The following is a 22,733-nucleotide window of genomic DNA, read 5'->3' on the forward strand; positions in this document are numbered from 1 at the left end:
CACATTGTTGAGTGGAGCAAGCCCATTTTGCTTGGTTTTCATTCCCAGAGTGCACAATATTGCTTAGTTATAGCCAACAGTTGGGCTTGTCCATCTGCAGTGACATTGAGCCAGAGGAGCAGCATACCGGCTCAACAGCCACATCAGCCTACGTTACACCCTGCCACCAAGCAGCACAGGGGAGGGCCACCAAAACACACTTCCTCTGGAAAAGTGCACACTTACATACAATTTCAGCTGCTTTATGAATTCAGAGTTACTAGCTTGCCAGATCAAGAAAAATGCAATTAATGCAATATTCAAATTGGTTGAAAGAAATGAAAAAAATGAATGAAATAAAACTGTATCCATTTAATACAGGTACATAAAAAAAGCACAGGCAATGGAAAGGTTGTCATTTTCTTTCCTCAAAACTTAACTCTGTATGCGTATACAGTACGTATACACACACACACACACACACACACACCCATACACACCCCCACCAACCCAGTGACCACTTTATTAGCGCACCATGCCATTTACGCAAACAGCTGGTTCCTCCAGGCAGTGAGCCAGGTATAAATAAAGTATAATTATAAAGCATGCAGACAGGGTGGGGCGCTTCAGTTACTGTTCCATTAAATGTCAGAAGGACAGCATGCTGATTTAAACCACTTTGAATGTGGTACAATGCTTGATGGTTGGTGCCAAATGCATCTCAGAAACAGACCACTTCCTGGGATTTTCTACACTACAGTCGAGTTTACTAAAACAAAACACATTCAGTCATTGCAGGTTGTTGGTTGACGAGCATAACAGTGACTTTAGTTCAGTCCAGATCTCAACCTCACAGAGGGGATGGGATGAGGTGCAACAGGGTGTTTACAGCATGAATGTGTCGCTAGGTGTGCCTAATAAACTGGCCACTGATCCCCACCCCCACCCCACACACATGAATTTTAGAAAACTGTAAACTAAACAATAATGACCTCAATGTCTGCTTTGGTAGAACTCTCCATTAAGAACAATTTAAGCTTTTGTATGTTCCGTTTGGTAGAACTTAACTGATTCATTAATATGAATTTGGTGTCTGGGATTCATCTCCATTTAGGATAATACAGTTTGTTCAATACCACACAAAATGCTAGTCTGCTCCAATAGATAAGACTGAAAAGAGGGGGAAAAAACACATTTTAGTTGCTGAAAAAATAAAATACAGAACATAATACAAATAATCATTTATGTTAACTTATGTTAACAAATATAGCCTACATCTATTGATACAAAATCACTGGTAAGACTATGTAGGCAATTAATGGTAACCTTGGGGGCGTGGGAGAGCTCATCTGCAGTAGTTACTAATATTTTGGCCAGTCTATAAAAAAGGCAGTTTGTTTGGTGGAAGGTGTCTTGGTGTATTCCAGCTGCGTGGCTGCTTTTGGAGGTTAATGCTGGGTGGGGGGTGGTGGGAAATAGGAGGGATCAGGGAGTAAAAACAGATCTGTATTTTGGCAACTGGCTCTCAATGTGCAACACATCATAACAATCGACTAATATATGTATAATTTAACACAGCAAACTGATATAACATCTTAACTTAAATAAAAATACACTTGTTTTTCTTCTTTCTCAAAAAGGAAAACAAAGCTCAAAAACCACAACAGAACACAGGTAAGAATCCAGTTTCGGCTGAAAAAAAAATCTTGCATGTAGCTTTCATTTCTGTCTCTTTTCTGCCTGCACATGTTAATAAAGAAGAGGAGAGAGGTGGCAGAGCAGACATCACCCTGTAATGCACAGAGAAGTTGAAGAAGAGGAGGGGGATGAGTCTTAGTTGGTTATTCACACTCCACTTACCATAACACCACCCTTCCTAACCAAGTCTGTAGCGCCTCAGCGCCTTCAGTAGGGCTTGCTGTCATTCTTTGAACGCTTCAGCTGCACCTTCAGCCTCTTCATACCGATCTGGAAGCCGTTCATTGACTGGATGGCTGCCTGCGATGACACCGGGTTGTCGTAGCTTACAAAGCCTGGAGTGGAAACACACAGTCACAGTCAACATTCACAGAGGAGAGTGCTAAAGGCCCTGACACACCAAACCGACTTCAAAGAACCAGCGGCGACAAAGGCCGACTGTTGCGTCGCCTCACGTCGCCTGCGTCTGGTCCAAAAAGTTGCACTTGAACACACCGCAAAGACTACAGCCGACGGCCAACTAGCACGTACGTTCTGCGCCTGCGTGAGGGGAAATAACTCTCCATACCTTATGTCTGATAAGAAGTTGCAAATGGCACTGGCGTTGTCAGCCCTTGGTCTTTTGGTTGTGGAAGAAGAAAGGAAGAGGCGGAGGCGAAAAATAAGGAGAAACCGCACTAAATGGGTGAAATCATGAATAACGTTACTCCAGCGACAGGCTCAAGGGGCTTTCCCGAACCTGTCGAGAGCTGGAGATAAATGAAACCTCCGATTTAAAAAATTTCGCTCGGCTCTTTCCTGTTCAGTTCCACATGTTGAAGGAATTTATCGGTCCAATCATCCAGAGGCAAAACACGAACTACCAATCAGAGTGATCTCTCTCACCGACGGGCTCCGCCGCCGATTCAACACGCTCAATCGGCCGAAAAGCCGCCGACAGGGTCCGACTAGTGCCGACGGTGCGGGACACACCGCAAAAACTAGGGACACCGACGCTTACCGACGGCCCGACATTGGCCGACGGTGTGTCAGGGCCTTAACAGAAGACAGCTTTAAGCTATTTTTTTGCTCATCACAAGAGGATTGTGCGCATTGTGGGTGAACTCACCAAAACACTTGCTGAGGTTGGTCTGTTTGTCAATGAAGACCTTAGCGGAGATGACATTTCCAAAGGGCATGAACATCTGAAGCAGGTCCTGGTCTCCAAACTCCTGGGGTAGGTGGTAGATGAACAAGTTGGCACCTTCCGGACCTATCAATCAATCAACCGATTTTACCAATTGCACAAACCAGTCAGTATGGGCAATGACATCTTAACAATGAAGTCTCCAAATGTCAACAATTTATGATTCAAGCAATATATCTGAACAAATTCCGGAAAAAACTGGTTATGATCAAGTTGTTTCTAAAAAAAAAAAAAAACAAGGCTATAAAAGAAAGTCATATTATAAACCATCAATCATCCAAACATTAATATCAGACAGTTTAAGCGACAGCATCTGAAAAACGGAGATAACATGAGACACAGACAGGGACAAGCCTTCTGTTATGGACTTCCGCTTGTTTTAAAGTGAAAGTTTTCACATGATTATCTAGAGACCATGTCAGAGAGGAGGTGGTGAGATCTTACCGGTACTGCGACTGTCGCTGGCTGATGCAGCAGATTTAAAACAAGACAGAATCCTTAGCAGAAGGTCACAACAACACACAGCACAGACATCTCTACCAACCTGCCCACAATAGCACTTTAACAGCGGTAGACATGCTGGCCTCAAAAAACTACAGAAAAAACATAACCACAAAACTACAGAACCATATTGACATTTTGCATATTTTACTGCATCATTTATTGTGTGTGTGCGGGTGGACACCATGTCAAGTGCTAAAGCTGTACCAAAAACTGTCGAAAATCAGGTATAAATTTTAATAACAGAAAAATGTATTGACAAGTATTCAACCCTTAGATTTTTTTTCAGCTGTATTAAGGTGTTTTTCAGCCCATTCAAAATAGCCCTAATTTGGTCTTTCTTGCCAACACAGCTGATATCCGGTTGCTTTGATATGTCAATGACATTTTAAGGTACTTTCAATATTATACAAAATAGATACAGACGCGCTTCTTTGCAAAAGGCTACTTTGTAGCTGGTGCAGGACTTCAATGATCAGAGTTCAGGTGTAAAAAAAAGCAGCACAGCCATTGGTGTGCTGCTTTCCCAACTTGCACTTTTAAAATTATATTTTCTGTATGAATACATGTTGAATAACTTTGTAGTACACAAAAAAGGCAAATTTTTTGGGTGACTTCGAATGCTGATTATTCAACTGTGGAACCTCAACTTATTATCTTAAGTCAATCATTTGAACTAAAATAAGCCTAGCCATGAAGGGCTTGCTCCTGAACACTGGGATAGGTGTATTTCAGACATGAGACCTAACACTTTACCCCTCTATCCTCTGCTTTCTATCCACTACACATCCCTAAAGTCCAACCTAGCATTTCCTGGATGCCACTGTGACAATGTTGTGATACATGGCCCTATCCTCCTCCTGCTCTCTGCTCTTGCTATGGCCCTCTACCCCTTCCTAGTCCTTCCATCTAGCAGTCGGAGCCTCTCTTTTCTCTCACCCTCCATGTTGTCTGCTCACTTCACTTTTCCTCCTTATCAACCCCCAGCCCAGGGAGCCTACCTTCCTTCTGGCTGCCTGCTGCTGAGACGCTCTGTTGGGACAGCAGGCTCTGGTTGTAGAGGCTGGGCAGGGCAGCGGCAGCGTATTGCTGGATGCCCGAGTAGGCCTGGCTCAGAGCCTCCATGGTGCTGCCTGAGCCGTTCGAAAGGCCTCCGCTGCCCAGGCCACCGTTCAATGCTGCCATGCCTGCATCACAGGGGTGAAAGCAAAAAAAATACAAAAAAGAAAATCATGACAGAAACTTTGTCAGGTCACTTAACCTCTTAACCTCCTCCACTTTTATGTACAACAACCATGACCATTACGGTTTTACACAAAAAAGATCCTTTTATACATGTATTCCATTGCATTGCAGGTTTGACCAATTCAAGTCAGATGAGCTATTATTCTTTTACAGCAGGGCTCAACTCTACCAGCCACATGAGGCAGACAGCACCAAAAGGAAGTTGCTGGCCAAGAGTAAGAAATTACAGTTTGCTTATACAGTACACTGTTATTAACCATAATGCAACTTAGGTGTTCATGTGGGAAGAGGGATAGTTTGCACAAGGTCTAGTTTACAGGACAATCTCATGTAAAGCCAAACAAATAAAATCAATCAATCATAATAGTAACTTTGTAGTGGTGTTGAGAAGTTTTTACCTTTCTAATTATGATGTGGTACAAATTTTTGTTGTGGGACAGCAATGTTTCCGCTACATTCAATTTTCATTGCAGCCACAAACCTGGTGCGCAATGTTGCCTACTTTCTCATCAATCATTTGGCGGCAATCATTAGCATTATTTTAATGCATAGTTTTTGTACCCCGCCTGCCCTCTAGTGGACTATCAGGCATACTGCCAAAGCCGATGAATGAGTCAAAGAATATGTTGCGGGAGTCAGTTTATTTTAAGACTGAGAGTTTTAAGCCAAGTTCATAACTTTTTCCATGGGTTGTACCTGCCAGGGAGCTCATGTTGAGGCCGGCTCCAGCCCCGGCAGCCAGAGACTGCAGAGCCCCCAGGGAGGCCATGGGGTTGACTGATGAGTTGCTGCTGGAGGTGGGAGAGGAACCTGCTGGGAAAAACATGTACCATTAATGTTACATACAACAACAAGCAAACAAGACAAAGCTATGTTACAGTGCTATAGTCTGGGCGGTGTGTGTGTACCTCAACTATGATACAGAAGTGTAGTAGTACTGTGTGTTTACCTGAGCTGGTGAGCGCACTTAGTGGGCTACTGGACGTTGTCATGGCGCTGGAGCCAGTGGGCGTGGCCTGTGTGGCACTAGCTGCTGCTGCCAATGCGGCCAGGTTCTGCATGGCGTTCAGACCTGGCGCACGCGCACACATACACGCACACTGTTACGGTGGCCAATGACTAACATAACGGGTATATAAAACAATATTACGAAAATAGATAAGGGTAGGGACAACCGTCTTTTGTTTCAAATTAAAAATAGTTAAGGCCTTGCCCATGGCACAAATATGGTAGAGTGTCCCAGTCCTAGTACTGTGTGTTTACCTGATATGGGGTGCAGGTTGTTGAGTGCATTCCCCGTGGAGGCTGACTGCTGCAGCAACTGCAAATAAAGCTAGACATTTACACCAAACACAGAGAATCCGATGGTCAGTGCTGCTGTCACTAGGAGAGGAGACATGCAAAAGGTAAATGGTTGGCATAGGTGCATAACAAATCATGGTGAGAAACAAAATGCAGTAGGAAAATCTCAGGAAGGAGGAGTAGCAATAAAGTAGGTGTGGCTTTAAAAAGGTGTTGGAGAACCATGCTGTAGCCACATCTTCACAACATTATCTGAAGGCTTACCATGGGGGGTTGGCACCTTCCCACCCCCAGTACAGTTAGAACGGACACTGTCTTTTCCTTTAATCCATACTTTAATTCACTTATTAGGTGGCCAGGCCCATAGGCCTGCTCTGCTCGCCTTGTTGCCACCGCAACCTGGATAAGTGGCTAGAAAATGGATGGATGGATAATTAAGTCAAACTCCTTCCAAGTAAGTGGAAAGGACACCAAATCAGCTCCCAAATAATCTGCAGACCCTCAACATTAATTTTCCCTAGGTGATCAATAAAGTGCATCTTATCTTATAACATTAAAAGTTATGAGTTTTCAAAACTTTTAAAAAATGTTGCCCACAGTGACTATAACTGCTTTACTGTAAACTGTATAGGATATAGACATTTTATTTTTTGACCCAATATTTGACAAATCTCATAGCCAATTTCATTGGCAAAACAGAAATTTCAGTAAACTCTCAAACTTTTCATCACATTAGACAAATGTGGAATAATTTGCATATCATGCCAAAACATAAACCTCTAGAAAGGCTGAAAGGCAGATTGTATTTATCTACACCAATATCTAATCTTCAAGCCTCTCAATCAATTTATCATTCAAAGTAAAAAAGTGTTGTTGAAAGTTATGGCACAGAACGTCTGTGCCATACTTAAGCTGTACGATTGATATACAAAATCTTACACTCAACTAGGTTATCATTAGACCATCATCCAAGTTATCTGTGAAATGTTTCTTTAGATTTTTTGATGAAACTATACAGAAGACATGCAAATGAGTGAGTGGAGAATTATGCTACAGGCTGCAATTTTGACAAAATAAATTTAATCTATCTTTACTAATCTACAACAGTTTTTCTTGGACATTAAGGCCGCCAGGGAGCCTCCACAGCCACCACACTGCTGCTAGCAGCTATAAATAGGCAGCCCATCATTTTTGTACGTTGTTCTTTGTCATTTTTTTTTCTTTTTTCTTCCTTTCTTCTGACAAAAATTGCCATCCCATGCACAAAAAGACACAAAACGTTGCAGAGTAGTCAGGTTCGGTCCAAAACAACACATACTGTAAAATGGGGCCAATCTTCCTGATCCATATTTTACCTCTCAAAATCTCTAAATCTCATTTAAAAGTAGTAATTTTCTGTGGATGTAGGCCTATATGAGAGGAATCTTTTGCACACTGCTACCTAGTGGAAATTATGAAGATCACTCCTTCCACACTGTAAGTCGAAATGACACCAAACCAGTTTTCAACTAATCTGCAGACCCTGAACATTAAAAGTTATATTTAAAGCTGCAATGAGCAATTTTCCGACCACTAGAGGGTGACAGAAACCGCCCCAAAGGACAAACCTCGTGAAGGACCGTGCATAAAGGCTAATAGCCAAGCTAAACGTAACTACGGAGAAGTGTCGCCGGTTAGCAGTCTCGCTTTGGCAGATTTTTCTCCCGCTCAAGGTTACATGTCCCACAATGACAAGTGAAGAGGTAGGTAGCAAGTTTACTAGTTTAACAAGTTTACTAGTTTAACAAGTTTACTCGCTCGCTTCATCGATTCTGCCATCAAGAGAATTTTTTTCAGGAATGGGAGGGGGTGAGGGCCGCTTTTAAACAGCAAGGGAGGTGCCAAGCGAGTTTAAAAAAAATGAAAAGCTACTGAATGGTCCGGAAGGAGCTTCGCTCCGGTGCGATAAACAAGCTTTAACAAAAGAGGTGAAAACAGCAACACAGCCGGCCCGCGTGGATACTGGTTTATATCATTGTCTCAATGAAATCTCCACATAGCACATGTTAGTTTCAGGATTGGTTATAAGGTCTGATATTGCTTATTGCAGGTTTAAGTTATATATAAGGTTTTAAAAAAAATCTAAAATTGAGCCGACAGTGCCTATAATTATCTCACTGTAAACTATACTGTGCAAAAGGTGGCCCAATATTTGACGTAACTCAATGAAAATAAATTACAAAATTCTTATCACCATCTGGATGAGGTGTGCAGACCTGCCAACATTGGACATTTTTTTTGAGTAGCACATCGTCGCAACTTGCGTGACTCGCAACTCATGACAAAACACAAATATAGTCCGACTGACTAAAATGTGTTATCAAGAAAAGCAATAGAGTGAGCTATGCATATACCGACATTATACTTGTGCCCAGTCCAATGCCACACAGTGGTTTGTACTCCTCATTGTGTACTAAGTACTTATCCATGTATTTTCAATTTTCAAGCAGATATTGCTGTTTTCCATTTGATTTGAGTTCACATATTATATTAGAGTGTGCATAAGTCATTCCTTATTATTTAACACTGGGACACAGACAAGGTCTACCTGCTAGTGCTGAACATCAAAGCATTGAAAGTAACCTAGTTCTCAATTAATAGACCGAATTGCAAATATAATTTATTTCTCATAAATGGTAGGAATTATAATAATAATAATTTGAATAAGTACACTTTATTAAGAGTGTTTTATGTAGTTGCGTATTCCGTTTGTAGTCATTTCATGTTGTGGTGCCGGCCACAACATTGTTGTTTTTTCCCCAAGCCGTACTACAACACCCGGCTTTAACGTGAAGACGATAGTAACATAAAGTACACACAAAAAGCTAGTACAGCGCCTGTTGGTTCATTCTAAAACTATTTTGTCGTCATCATTGGCGGGAAGAATTTTCCTAACAAGCCCTGTTGTAGCTAGCTAACATTAGTACGGTTTTTGGAGTTTTAACCAGACAGCTGCCTTACTATTTTAAGAATCAAGAAATGCGTGAAAATGTGGTGTTGTAATAATATCAGGGTAAGATTACAAATTTACAAGCATGTAGGAGTCTGGGACTGAGGCAAAGCTTGCCGGTTACTTTCTCTGTACACAGCTGACGGTGAAGTTTGAAACCTGGCAGACTCAGCTGCAGGTATGGATGCTCCGCTGCGGAGAGGCTTTTCAAAATAAAAGTGCCATGTTTTTCACAAATCACAGTCTCACGGTTTAATTTTCGCGGTATACATTTTAAACGTGTAAAATGAACAGACTTGATCTGCACGCCAGCCGCAGTGCACAGTTCAAACAGCATCGGTCAACACAGCGAGAGGAGGGGAGGAGCAGGTACCTGTGAATCCCCACAGGCTGCTGAGGCAAAAAAAAATAAAACGCTTTGGCGTAGTTTTGAGTAAAAACTCGTAACAGCATAATTTGATGTCAAAATGCGGACCTGTTGGCAGGTCTGGGTGTGATATTTTTCACCACCAGCACGCCCCCCTTGTGCATTTCAGAACAGACTCACATAATATTACAAATTACAAAAGGTTGTGCAGGGAAGAACCACTGGGCCATGCCTTCTTATGGTTTTTGGAATGTTTCTGGGTGAAGCCTTGCAGGGTGTTGCCAGACATGGCAGAGGCCTATGTTCTACTGAGCACATTTTCTAGTTTTAATTTGGTATCTTTAGCAGTGGTGCCAATTCTGTTGGTGCAGTGGTGCACCACTGTTGGATGAATGAAAGGATGGGACATCAATAACATTTATGGAAAACACACAGGAAAGGAGTGCATTCTTGCCATCTCTCCAACAGCTGTGTGTGTGTGTGTGTGTGTGTGCGCGCGCACGTGTGAATATATCTATATATATACACTCACTGCCAGGTACTGTGGCCCCAGGCTGTTGAGCCCAGTGAGGTTTCCCCACATGGAGGCAGCGTTGAGTTGCTGCATCTGTTGCTGTAGCTGTTGGGCCATGCGTTTCTGCTCCTTGTCCTTCTGGGTGTCTGCAAACTTCACCACGATGGGTGATGAACAGCCCTGCGATGGAGACGGAGGAAAGCTTACATAAGGCTTGAGTCTCATTTATAAAAACATTGTTTGAGTTTAACTTAGATTTCACTGCAGAATCATTTCAATCATACTACCAAGATTATGCAAATACATTTTTTGCATAAGAACCATTTATACATTGTAGCCATTGTGTTTGACTATCAATAGAACTGCTATACAGTTTAATTCATTTTGCTTTTAATTGCTGATATACATGCTACAGGGACTCTCGTAAGTTCACCTCCATGGTCTGGGACTGGTGCATGGACTTGATGGCTGACTGGGCCATTTGTCTGGCTGTGAACGTCACAAAAGCACAACCTGCAAGGGAGAAAGCCCATATATAAAGGTTCAGACATATTTTCAGTAAAATTCAAGCACTTTTCAAACTTCAATGCGCTTTGTCAAGAGTTTTCAAGCATCTTGCAGTTTTTGTAAACTAACATCCAACTCAAAATGCACAATTTTCTGCACTGAAGAACACATGCTTGTTTTGTTCTTCTCAATGTCATCGTACCACAGTGAAATTAAGTTATAGACCTATATCAGAAAGATCAGAGGCTTTTTTGTTTTTTTATATTACTGTGTTATACTGTACATGACTTAAGTCAGTATAAATTAACACCAGGGGACAAGAACTTGGTTTCAATTGAATCTTTAGTAGAATGTGTCACATTCTGAAAATACTGAAAAATATAATTGTAAAACAGCGCAAAATGATTTTTATGCAACCATGTATAAACCATGTATAAAAATTTGAAAAATGTGTGTAAACATAAATCTCTGAAATGAATAGTCATTAATGGAGGACAGATTTAATTTTAGTACCTGGTCAAACCTGACCTGGACCACATATGGCCATAAATTAAAATATTCCTACAATTTGTCCTGTATTTTGAGGCTTTGTGCATCATTCTATTTTAATATATTTATACAAGGGCTATGTTGAATACTTGACTCTCTTTGGCCGCGAGGTGAGTCACTTCAAACACTCAGCTTCGAGGTAAGATGAATGGAAAAAAATGGCAAAGTGTAATCACTGTTCTAGATTGATGTACTGATCAATATTTCCAGCCTTGCTTTCCACCATACCTTGCTCTACCAGTGGCCTAATTCCCTTTCAATTTCTCTTGGTCGTACTAAGGGTCAAATATGGTTCATGAATTCAGGAGCAGTGTAATCTCTGAACTTGATAACTCACAAAGAAGCAGTTGAAAGACGAATCACAACAAGTTTGTGTCACTGTTCCATCAATGTAGTTCTGAAAATAAATGTTGCTTATAGTGTGGGAAATGTGTGCATCATAATCTAATTCCTTGTGTCATCTGGGCTACCTGGATAATCAAGTACACAACCAAAATTTATTTCTTTTTGCAGTCTTTGCAAAACACCTTGCGTGGGGTCGGGCTTGGTGTTATCCATAACATCATCTTGGAGCCAGTTTACATTAAAGCTGCAACCTCCTCAAGGTGATATGTTGCTTACAGAGCGCTTCCTTGCTTGTGCTTTGGCCAGTGTGGCCATACTGTAGCCAGAAGTATGTCAAAGTGTGTCGTTATTTAATTGTCTCAGACTTGTGCGTGTTTTAATACTATCATCATCTGACATCCACAGGAAGAAATGGAAATCTCTGCCACAAAATAATCCCTCAAAAACACGGTGGCTTACAAACTTTATCGTCACATCCATGTCTTCTTATTTGGGGCATCTTTGTTAGCCAAGATGGCAGCTAATTTCATTTTCTAGGTTTGACACCATAAAGTTTGTATTTTAAATAAGAAAAAAAAAGTAAATGTCTAATTACATATGGCATGCATTGCAAAGTAATTGGGGGAAATGTCAACTAGATGTAGACAGAAGTAAATGGGCTACAACTCTAAATGACACCGGTATTCTCTTTTAAGAGACATTCTGTGAGAACCCGTCTTTGCAGCCTGCTCCACTGGCCATGCATGCAGCCGGATCTGACTCAGAGTTGGATCGGAGCCGTAACTTTTGAGATACACATGGCTTCTATTTTTGTTGTTCGATGTTTGTTGTTTCGTCTTATTTTTGTTTGACTACGCAGCTGTTGGTTGGGTATTTGAGCCATATAAATGCCAAGATTTTGCGTATAGTCATTTATCACCATGTCAGCCATAAGAAACATAGTGCGTGACAGAGAAACAAAAACAGCTTCGAACAGCTTCATTTACAAATCAACAATGCTATCAAAGCGTAAACTAGATGTGCTCCAATTGCTAAATATAGCAATGTGAGCCGTTGATGGAAAAATAAGTAACACTAGATAATTTTGTTCAATTACCCAAAATCTAGGGGCAACATAACCAACAGACCCCGGCGGAACAAGAACATAACTGGTGTAGCAGCTTAAAATGCTGTGCAACAACTGTGTACGCTGTGTACGGTAGTTTAGGCATAATTCAGACGGTAAAGGCATTCCATCACTGTGCATGAGAGGTTGCATCAGAAAGGTAATATCAGGCTGTAGAATATTACATTCTGAAAAAGGTTCTGTTCACCATTTCATATTAATGCGTGCATTTGGGAACACCACGAGAGCCGAGACGAGACAGGAGGATGTATCTTACTTCTGCTTTCTGCTTCTCATATTTCCGTGTTTTTCTCTCCAAAATAAAAGTTTCAACCAACAGCTAATGTTCTCTGCGGTTACATTAGGACCTGCCCTCTACTTTACTGGGAGTATCTTGTAATATTCAGACAGCATTCATTTGAAAACATTTACTTTTAACAACTGATACGATGGAGAAATAGCAAATATCTCATATAGTAATAAAAGCACTGGAAAACGATCTAAGGTGATGTAAAGCAGTAAAGGAATACAGGAAATGAGCAAAAACTCCAATCACACTGGAATTGTCCTTTAAAAATGCCTTAGCCTGAATTTATCCTGAATACTTTATCCAGAAAAGAAGGGATAGTGTAGGACCATAGAGCTGAACCTGTGTCGCCACGGCTGACTTCAGCACATCCCAACAAGATCCTACGTGTGTGTGTGTGTGTGTGTGTGTGTGTGTGTGTGTATGTTGATGAGCTGAATCTGCCTCACCACGGCTGAGTCCATCAGGGCCTCGGAGTATCCTGCACTCCTCTATCTGGCCGTAGGGTGAGAACATCAGCCGGATGTCATTCTCATTACACTTCTTGGAGATCATTCCAATGAACAGCTTCCTGTCCTCCACCGCTGCATTCAAGACAACACAACATCAACACACACACCTGCTCTATGTCAAGTCAAATGGTGCTCATTTCTATAATGGTACAGTCAACATGTACATACTGTATGTTTGATCATGGTTAGTAATTTGCAAAAGTAAGCCATTTACTGTGGGTGCATGTCATTACTTTCCTAACTGGTGAAATCGTCCCACAGAGTGGGCTTTGATACTAGCCTACTGAAAATAACCATTTTGTAAAGTTAGTTCCATTAAGTTGGGCTACAGCAGCACAGCTCTATGCAGCTTCACAGAAAGTAGCTTTGCTTAGGCATGGACATTTTTCCCTCCCAGAATGAAATCATCCAACAGCTTTTTGAAAATGAAAGGGGTACACCAGCCATTTTAAAAATGTTATTATTCAGAAGAAACACTGCCTCCTGCTTATGCTTGTGCATTCATTGAGAACACACAGCAAAATCACGAGCTGGCCACATCGTCGTAGTATAAAGCAATTGGCTTCCAGTGGGAGAATGAATGGGGTATAGAATTCCAACAAAATTTACAATCTAAAACATTCTAAAACATTCTGTCACAATCAGAATGTATCTTAGGTGAACAATAACCTTTTATAACATCACCATGTCAGCCATAAGAAACATGCATGGCAGACAAACAAAAACAGCTTCGAACAGCTTCATTTACAAATCAACAATGCTATAATGTATCTTAGGTGAACAATAACCTTTTATAACGTGAGAGCAATGCCATACATTTCTGAATTATTTGGTTTTCCAGTATTCATAGTTTGTGAGTGCTGTCAAAGGAAATGAATCCATGCCAGCTTTTACTGTGCGTGCCTGGCTTGCTTTACATTCGTTTACATGGTCAGAAGTCATGGCAGAACACGGTAGATCTAGTGACAGCAGTGATGAAGATCGTTTTGGTGGTGATATACGGCTGTGTCTTTTGAACTGGAATATACAAACGAGGAGTTGGAACAGATGGAGGGCATTGCCAGGTCAGATGTCATGGCATCAGCTCCTCAGCCAAGGCGGCTGGTGGTGCTCTCAAACTGTGTACACTGGAAAACCAAATAGCACAGAAAGGTATGGCACTGTTTCCCTGTGTTATAAGCATTTGTTGTTCACATAAGTGATTCAGATTTATTTTATTTAAATTGTAAATTTCTATTATTCTGAATAATCTTACATTTTTAAAATAGCTGGTGATCACCTTTAGTGGCATGAAGATGGCTCCCAAAATTGTGTTATATCAATACTGTTTTATACTATTAGTAATACCTCTATCCATTTAAAAAGTGAAAATGCTAAATTGAAAAGTAAACACTAACTACACAAAAAGCAAATTTAGATCCCCCCACCCCGCTAAAACCATTCTGCATCTTGACTTTTGGGAACAGTTCCAGTCCTATCGAACACTGGTGAAGGTGTACACATTAGGGGTGAAACGGTTCCCGGGAAAAAATCAGAACCGTTCAGTGGGCCACCCACGGTTTGGTATGCACATGTGTGTCACGGTTCCATCGGTTCTGTGTCTCCCACTCCCCATATGCGTCCTATCCGCCTGGAGAGTATCTGTCCAATCAGTTGTCAGAATTACATGTCAATCTACGATGACATCACAGCTGGAGCGAGTATGGAGCAAATTGTGGAATTTTAAGTTTCACTTTCACTTGTCAGATTGACTACAGTGCTACTGCTCTGCTGGTCTGTGCATCGCCAAATGACAGACATGACGTGATGCGCACATTGGCGCATTAGAGATCGATTTGGATCAATTTCTATACATTGACCAACTTTTGATTTTGTGGCTTCCGTGCCGATATTGCGGTGGAGAGCCCGACATCACTCTGTAGTCACACGCAGCAGGAGGAGAGGAGGAGGAGGAGAGCCGGTAGGACCAAAACAACTTGCTCTTCCCGCAGCTTTTAAGCAATTGCTCAGTGCGAGTTCAGATAGGCACGGAGCAATAACCAAAACCTTAGGGGTAGTGATGCACGGGTCAGGTTTTTTTCAACCCGCGACCGCCCGATCCAACACATCAACATCCGAACCCGCCCGTTCCTCAATATTATCTTCAATCGACCCTAACCCGCCCCACCCACGGATAAACCTGCGGGACCCCTGGGTTTCGGATTGACCCGTGCATCACTACTTGGGGGTGTTTATAGCGAAAGATTTGTAGCCCTATTCAGTAGTGGAAGATTTCAGTACATGATTTAAGTTGCATTTTATGTTGATGCCCTGGAGTAAAGCCACTGAAAGTTGCATTTTATGTTGCACTTTATGTTGATGTTGGCCTACATATCCTACAATGCAGGGATATTTTATGTTATGTCCTCTTATGTTAAGAGGAGTATTTACTTTTGAAAAAAAGTCTGTTGATTTTGTTATACTGGACTTAATAATTTTCAGTGTAAAAAGTTTTAATTCAGGCAAATTTAAGATTTTTTAAATAAATACATTGTGTAAATTGGAATTTGCAATTGTATTTCCCCTCCCCAGTGCCCCAGATATATATACACCGAACCGAAACGGTGACCCCAAAACCGTGATATGAACCGAACCGTGAGTTTTCTGAACCGTTACACCCCCAGTACACATAGTAGTATTAAAGTTGAGAGAATCAATGTAAATGGGACAAAATTCTCACCATTGGTTTTCTCGCTGTCAGCAGGCTTCATCTGGATAGGATGGTGCATCTGAACAAGACAGCACATTAGCACTTCTAAAGTAACACTTTGCAAGTCAGTGTTGTGTGATGCATTACAGTAAAAGGCAATTGAATGGTATCCCAGCACCATGGCTATGAGTAATGACTTGTATGAAAGTCACGACTTGTCATGATGCAAAAGGGCAGTAATGTATGCTAGATGCCATTTGACTGGCTTGCTATATGTCAACTCACCTATTTTGTATTTTTGCCTTTTTATTCTTTTAATCAGACACAATATATGGATGCTGACCAGTAACAAGTACAAAAGTATAGTACAAAAAAGTATTATCTTTTACAACTAAGTAGGAGTATGAACCAGTGGTCCATTGAAAGGCCAGCTTTAGGAGGTTGCTACCTACCCCTGGCAGAATCTTCATGTTGTGAAGTGCATTCTGTGCTTCCAAGGCTGATTTGCGAGTGTAGTATGTTATAAAACAACAACCTGTGGGGGACAGACAGAGATACTGGTTATCACATATCTGACTCATCAAGTACTAGATGTGAGTAGAAGATGTGTGTGTGGGCCTACACTTCTACATGACATGGAAGGTACTGATTACATTGCCTCTACTGTCTGGTATCCTGTTCTTATTTGTGATCGTACTATATCACCTCTTCTCTGTATGTGTGTCTGTCACTACAAGTTGACCTTTGCTCTGTGGTGGGTTCTGGCTGCGGTCTCGGAGGACGTTGATCTCGTAGACGGCTCCATAAGGCTCAAAGAGCTCACGAAGCTGCTCCTCTGCCCAGGAACGTGGGATCTGGCCCACAAACATCTTGATGGCATCCATGTCTGGTTGGTCCGGGTGGTCCAGGGACCCGTTCATCTTCTTTCCACTGGGAAGGGGAGGAGGAAGACAGAAGGAGGGAGACAAGGAGGAAAAGGGAGATAGAAAGGTGAATTAGATGTAGTAATAATCAAACATGTTGGTCTGGAGTGATTCTAGTTCCACCATGTCTGCAGCATGCTGTGTGTATTTGTTATGTGGCTGATGCTGAAACGATGACAACATAAAAGAAATGAGTCAGAGAAAGAGGAAGAGAGAAAAGACTAGACAAGTATGGCTGCTATTGGTCATGCTCAGTTGAATACTGCATCTATAGCCATTGCTTCAATCTCCAAAAAGCTTAACTCGACACAGTCTAAGCCAAAGACATGCAAACTTTAGTGGATTACAAAGGTAATACTATGATCATTTGTACAGGTTTTCAAAAAGAGAATGAAACCACATGTGCATTAAGGTAGAATGGAAGTCTACCATCCACCATGTATAACTACGTAAACCACAGTGTGTAAGACCACAAATGCCTGAAAAGAACAAGACTAGGTTGACCTAGTGCAAGCCGGGCCATTGATGTCTCGCCTCCTCATGGCTTTCGCACCCTAGTATAACACGTGTTCTGTAGGCTAGTGCCCTCTGCCTTGTAGTGATATACTATATAAGTGGCACTTTGTACAATTTTAAAGGCCCATTCACATCTAGAACGATAACTATAAAGATAATTATAACTATAACAAGATTTAAATCGTTCTAAGTAAATAGAATGTCTGTGTTCACACTACAACTATAACTATTAGTGGATTAGCGGTAAGGCATGTTTACTGACTTGGATATACTCGCTAACTTGAGTATTTGCTAGTTATCTTGCTAACTAACAAAATAGCATCATGTCTTTGATCTGCCGAGGGCAAATGCATTATTATCCTATCTTTTTAATGGCTATGACCGGAAGGTAATGAGTAGCCTATTGAAAACCGGTTTAGCCACAGTGAAGCTACAGGTGTTTCTCTCAACATGGAGACTAGCCTCTTTGATCCACAGTAGATGTGGTGTTCAGAGTCACCTACTGGTAAAGAAATGAACAGCTTCACTTGGTGACTACCACTAGCTCTCTCAAAGCACAATATGAAAGCGCCGTAAAAGAGCATTATTGATTCTGCCAGCTCCTCCTGCTTTTGCTGCAATTCATGTTCCAAATCCTTCAGCTATGTCGTTATTTACTTTCGAGAGTGAGAAAAATAAAAACACGTCGGAAAAGTAATCATGCTCCATTTTTTCTCTGAATATTCGGCGCCGATGATAGCGTTGCAGTGTGAATGTTTGAGCAACAGTGTGTCGTTATAGTTTGTAGTTATCTTTATAGTTGTCGCTCTAGGTGTGAATGGGCTTTCAGTGCAAACAACACAATATCACGTGTACCACCATAACTGTGAAGGTCTTGACGCCACTTCTCGCGCAACTTTCAACAATGGGTAGTCAGTCGGTTAGCTACTTTCACTCTTCTAGGCCGGTCCCAGAGGCCCGGCAAAAACAAGAGGTACTGGAGCTGCCTAATGTACCACCACAATCATCATGATATATTAAACATAAGTTATGGTAATGAGGCCATTAGTTAAGCCTATTTCTATGTCAACATACTTGCCTTCACATAACACATGGGTGGTATTACAGAACAATTGCAGCGTTATTGGCATTTTTGCTAATTTACTGCATTCCCTTACAGCTTTACATCACTGTAGATCATTTTCCAGTGCTTTTATCAAGTTGTGAGATATTTGCATTTCTTTGCCATACAAAATGATGCAATACAGTATGCAACAAAATAAAAGTAAACAAAACAAAGCATGTAACACAAAACAGCAGTTGAAAAGACAGGATTACCTAACCTACCTAGCCTTGCCTAGCCTAAACAGAACCACCAACCTTAGACCCTCAGTGAAGACCAGAAAAAACCTAATACGTAAACAAAAATGAAAAAACTTTTGTCGCGCCAAATCAAGAGGGCATCCCGCCAGGGCAGCTGAGTGTGAAATAGGTGCCAGGACAAAATAATAAAATGGACAATGACAATGAGATAAGAAAGCAAATAAGATTAAGAAAAACATGATGTTGCACAAAGATGGGATTTCGGCCAACTAGGCCTGTGTCGGCATCCACAAAAGCTAGGGCCAGCAACCACATTCACTGGCAGGTAAAATCACTGCATGTAACAGGAGTCTGCAAGAGAGGAAAGACAAGCATCCATACTAAGCACGATCCACACACTCTGAGAAGACATATTAAACCACGCACACACTAATACAGACAAAATGACGCAGACAGATCAGAAGGCAGCCCTAGACTGGGTTCCCAACAGCCAGCTCCTATATTAATGATGTCTAAACTAAAGTAAGAGAGGAGATCGTATCAGTACCGAGCTGGACAGGGCTAGGGTTGGTTATATGACAGTGAGAATAGATAGGTTTTGAGTTTGGATTTGAAGATTTCCAAAGAGTTGGCAACCTAAATCGCAAGAAGAAGTTGATTCCAAAGATTGGGAGCTAGAGAGGACAACATGCTGCTGCCTGCTGATTTCTTCTTGATTCCCGGGACAGTAAGATAACCAGCGTCCTGTGATCAGACGGCACAAGGGGGTACGTAAGGGACATTAAGGTCAGATAAATATGATGGTGCGAGCCTGTGTAGCTTTATACGTTAGCAGACGCACTTAGAAGTCAGATCTGGCTTGAATTGGGAGTCAGTGAAGACAGGTCAAAATGGGTGTAATGTGATAGAATTTTCATGTTTTAGTTAATATTCTAGCAGCAGCATTTTGTACAGGTGGAAGGTTTTTTTTTGGTCACATGGGTGAAAGTGTGCCGCATGGAGTTAGATTACAGACTCTCAATCGGGAGACCTGTGGTCGATTCCTGGCAGGACGCTTCCACAAAATGTGTGGAAGCGTGTGTGTGTGTGGCGGGGCTGTTAGACTCTTAGTCTTGTTAATACTAGAGTTCAGTAAGCCAAAAAACAGGACATTACAGTAATCGAGTCTTGACAAAACTAATGCATGTACAAGAGTTTCAACATCGGCCATATTTAAATTTTTTGCAATGTTGCAAAGGTGCCAAAAGATATCTTTGTGATATCTTTGATGTGTGAGTCTATGATATCAAAGTTTAAACTGTCCCAACTTAAAATGACAATCCGATTCCACAACTCTTTTAGTGAAACTCACATTGGGAGACCAATGTGAACACCAGCAGCCAACATCTCCCTACCAGTCACAGCTTGTTGAACAGAGGTCTGCAACATTTCCACTAAATTCAAATCAACCTGAACATCTTCAGCACAAAGTAACTGAATAGTTGCCATGTGGCCTACACCTAACTTTCAAGCTCACTGTGTACCTTCAGCAAAGGGACAATTTAAGCAGACGTTTTGAACAAGGTTCACATCACACTTTTTTAAATGGCTGGCTCTCATATAGATAAATCTACTTTCTACTGTTTAACCAGCACAAACACAAGTGACAAGTATTGCACTGTCATGAGTGCAGGCTAAACTCAAGTCCAACATCGTGTACTGTGCCAGGAAGGTAAACAAGAGTGGTCTAGACCAGGTCAGGCCAACTCAAAACAGGCCAAATTCATTAATGATAGTTTACCTCTTGTTTTAGGTATGTTATTGCACAAATATAATTAAATAAGTATTAGAATTAAACCACAAGACCCATTTCAGACAGAATCTGACTATACACATGAACAACACTAATACATGCGTCGGCAGTCTGCGGACATAATAAACTCCAGACAAAGAATGAATGATCAAGAATGGGGCAGCCCTCAAGCTTAGGCCAGTGGCTACCATGACATTCTGCAACAGAGCTGCTCATCATTAATTCACTCTACTCTAGATCAACTGGTTACCAACTCACAGTAAAGCCCTGATAACATATCAATTGTGAGCCTAACACTGTCCAATCAATTTGACTCCCAGAAATGCAGGACAACAAGATGCAATACTCACAACAAAGATTCACCCAAAAGAGCTACTTACACAGGACTAGAATTCAAAGAGCAATGGTCAACCATCATCTCGGGTAGAAAATCCAGTTTAAAAGACGCCATGATGGTCAGGTACGCTTGTTTAGTTGTTAGACAATTATGTTGAACAGACAACGGTGATCAGACGGTGCTGGTAAACTCCAGATCATGCGCTTGTGAATAGGTCCGTCAAGAATGGAGCAGTGAGGCAGCGAACAGTGCACACAAGGCAGAGAAAGACACTGTAAACCAATAAACCAATCCACATGGAGAACGCTCCAAAGAACCCTCACACATGGAAAACAAATGCAAACAAAATCTGACAAAAAATGTTTCTTTTGAGTGGAAAAAGAGTACAAGGTCACAGACACAAAGTGACTAGCCGTTGGGTTGGGCCTCCAGGTTCTGAGACTGGGAGTAACAACTGCAATAGAGATCATGGAGAGAGAGGGACGATGGGATCACAGAGGGGCCAGTGGGAGCGGTGTCCATAGTGGGTCCCACAATGAAAGTGCTGATGGTTCAGCCTCTTTGTGAACGTTTCTCCTAGGCCAGCAGATCTCGCTGCAGTGTCAGATAAACGGGGTGTCAGATTGATGGTGATAAGGCCCAGTGGACAGGGGGAATGAATGAGGGAGTGAATGGCTCTCCACAGCCAGCGGCTAATCCCCGGACTAGCCAAACCAGGAGTTCACAATTAGGTTCCGGCCTGGGGGGGGCTGCGTTAGCCCTGTTGTCCTACAGGCTGTACTGGTCTGTGTGTGTGATTGTGTGTGTGGAAAATAAGTGGGAAGGGAGCCAATGTCAAATGACAGTGGCTGTGGCCTTTATGTATCCCAAACACACACGTAGGATGTGAGAGGAACTCCAGGCCATACAAAGTGCAGAACAACAAGTGGGATATCCAGTATGAACAGGTAGGACAGAGCCCATCTCCGACTACCGGCCAGCTTGGTCTGCTTGTCACAACAACAACAGGCCAACTACCACCGGTCACTACTTCCAATACTACCACCATTATGCCCACTGGTTATTACCACTGTTAACACAGTGACATCCCCTGCTCCCCTAAACAGGACAAGCTACAGGCTTAACAAGGCTAAGAGTCCAACAGCCCCGCGACGTTGAATTTTGTGGAAGCAGCTCTGCCGGGAATCGAACTCGGGTCTCCCACTTGAGAGTCTGCAGTCTGACTCCCTGTGGGCCATGTGACCCATAAAGTGGTGAACAGACCGACCGACCGACCATACCCTCCATAGAGCCCCTGCTGTTGCGGGGCTAAAAACAAGCAATTACATGATTGACATTACACTAAGGCAGTTTTGATATATTTATCATTTTACAGAGATGCCTGACAGAACTCATAACACAGGTTATAGCAACCCTGAAAAAGGTAGAAGCCCACGTTGATTTCATAACCAACGTGTCAAATAGCAGAAGTAACTGCTACAACAAGAGAGATATGAGGCCAAAGTGATTTTATACTCTTCTGGACAAACCAGAGTGGTTCTTGGACCTCTAAGAGGCTATGTGACTGACTGACAGTGATCAATAGTCCAATGACAGAGTAAAGGATAACAGAGCAGACCAACAATGTGACATGACATTTATTATCTCTCTTCAGGGCGAGGAGTCAAGTGTCATTCAAACTATAGAATAAAAGAATATGTCTACTTTGGTGGTGTAAAAAGCTCAAATACTTTATATTGAGGAATGGGTATTTAAATTTAGGAACAGTACAGTTTAGGTTTGCTGAAGTTATTCAGGTCCAGCTAATTATATTGAACATACAAGGATTATATGTAGAAGTATGGAATTTAATGCAAATTGATGATAGTATAAGGATGTGAAACGCATACCATTCTGGAAAAACTAGTATTGTACAGTTTCTCAAATCTGGTATTGAAGTAATTTTTCAGTACGGGTACACTGTGCAACACAATCAATCAGTCTTTTTTGCAGAGTACATTTCATGCATGGATGGCGCTGCGGCAGCTAACTCGCTGTGCGTTATATTGACATACTAGCTTCAGTGTTT

General features: G+C 41.7%; 1 protein-coding gene across 7 annotated transcripts in view; it reads right to left on the reverse strand.

Annotated features, from left to right (window-relative positions):
• Positions 1–22,733, reverse strand: part of celf1 (cugbp, Elav-like family member 1) — a 54,034-nt gene that overhangs the window by 4,127 nt on the left and 27,174 nt on the right. For 3 of the 7 annotated variants that reach the window (XM_078289354.1, XM_078289289.1, XM_071907541.2), the window contains 12 exons: positions 16,538–16,725; positions 16,248–16,330; positions 15,826–15,874; positions 13,044–13,178; positions 10,215–10,294; positions 9,800–9,961; positions 5,873–5,942; positions 5,559–5,681; positions 5,306–5,422; positions 4,366–4,551; positions 2,786–2,929; positions 1,840–2,012 (listed from right to left, as the gene is read on the reverse strand). In XM_078289354.1, coding sequence (XP_078145480.1) covers positions 1,885–2,012; positions 2,786–2,929; positions 4,366–4,551; positions 5,306–5,422; positions 5,559–5,681; positions 5,873–5,942; positions 9,800–9,961; positions 10,215–10,294; positions 13,044–13,178; positions 15,826–15,874; positions 16,248–16,330; positions 16,538–16,715 — 1,455 coding nt within the window. In that variant the 5' untranslated portion in view covers positions 16,716–16,725 and the 3' untranslated portion in view covers positions 1,840–1,884. Of the gene's footprint in view, positions 1–1,839; positions 2,013–2,785; positions 2,930–4,303; positions 4,552–5,305; positions 5,423–5,558; positions 5,682–5,872; positions 5,943–9,799; positions 9,962–10,214; positions 10,295–13,043; positions 13,179–15,825; positions 15,875–16,247; positions 16,331–16,537; positions 16,726–22,733 lie in introns of those variants that run through there. The other 4 variants (XM_071907566.2, XM_071907557.2, XM_071907549.2 and 1 more) reach the window with 4 other exon arrangements.

The sequence above is a fragment of the Centroberyx gerrardi genome, chromosome 1 (assembly GCF_048128805.1).
Source record: "Centroberyx gerrardi isolate f3 chromosome 1, fCenGer3.hap1.cur.20231027, whole genome shotgun sequence".
NCBI classification, from domain to species: Eukaryota; Metazoa; Chordata; class Actinopteri; order Beryciformes; family Berycidae; genus Centroberyx; species Centroberyx gerrardi.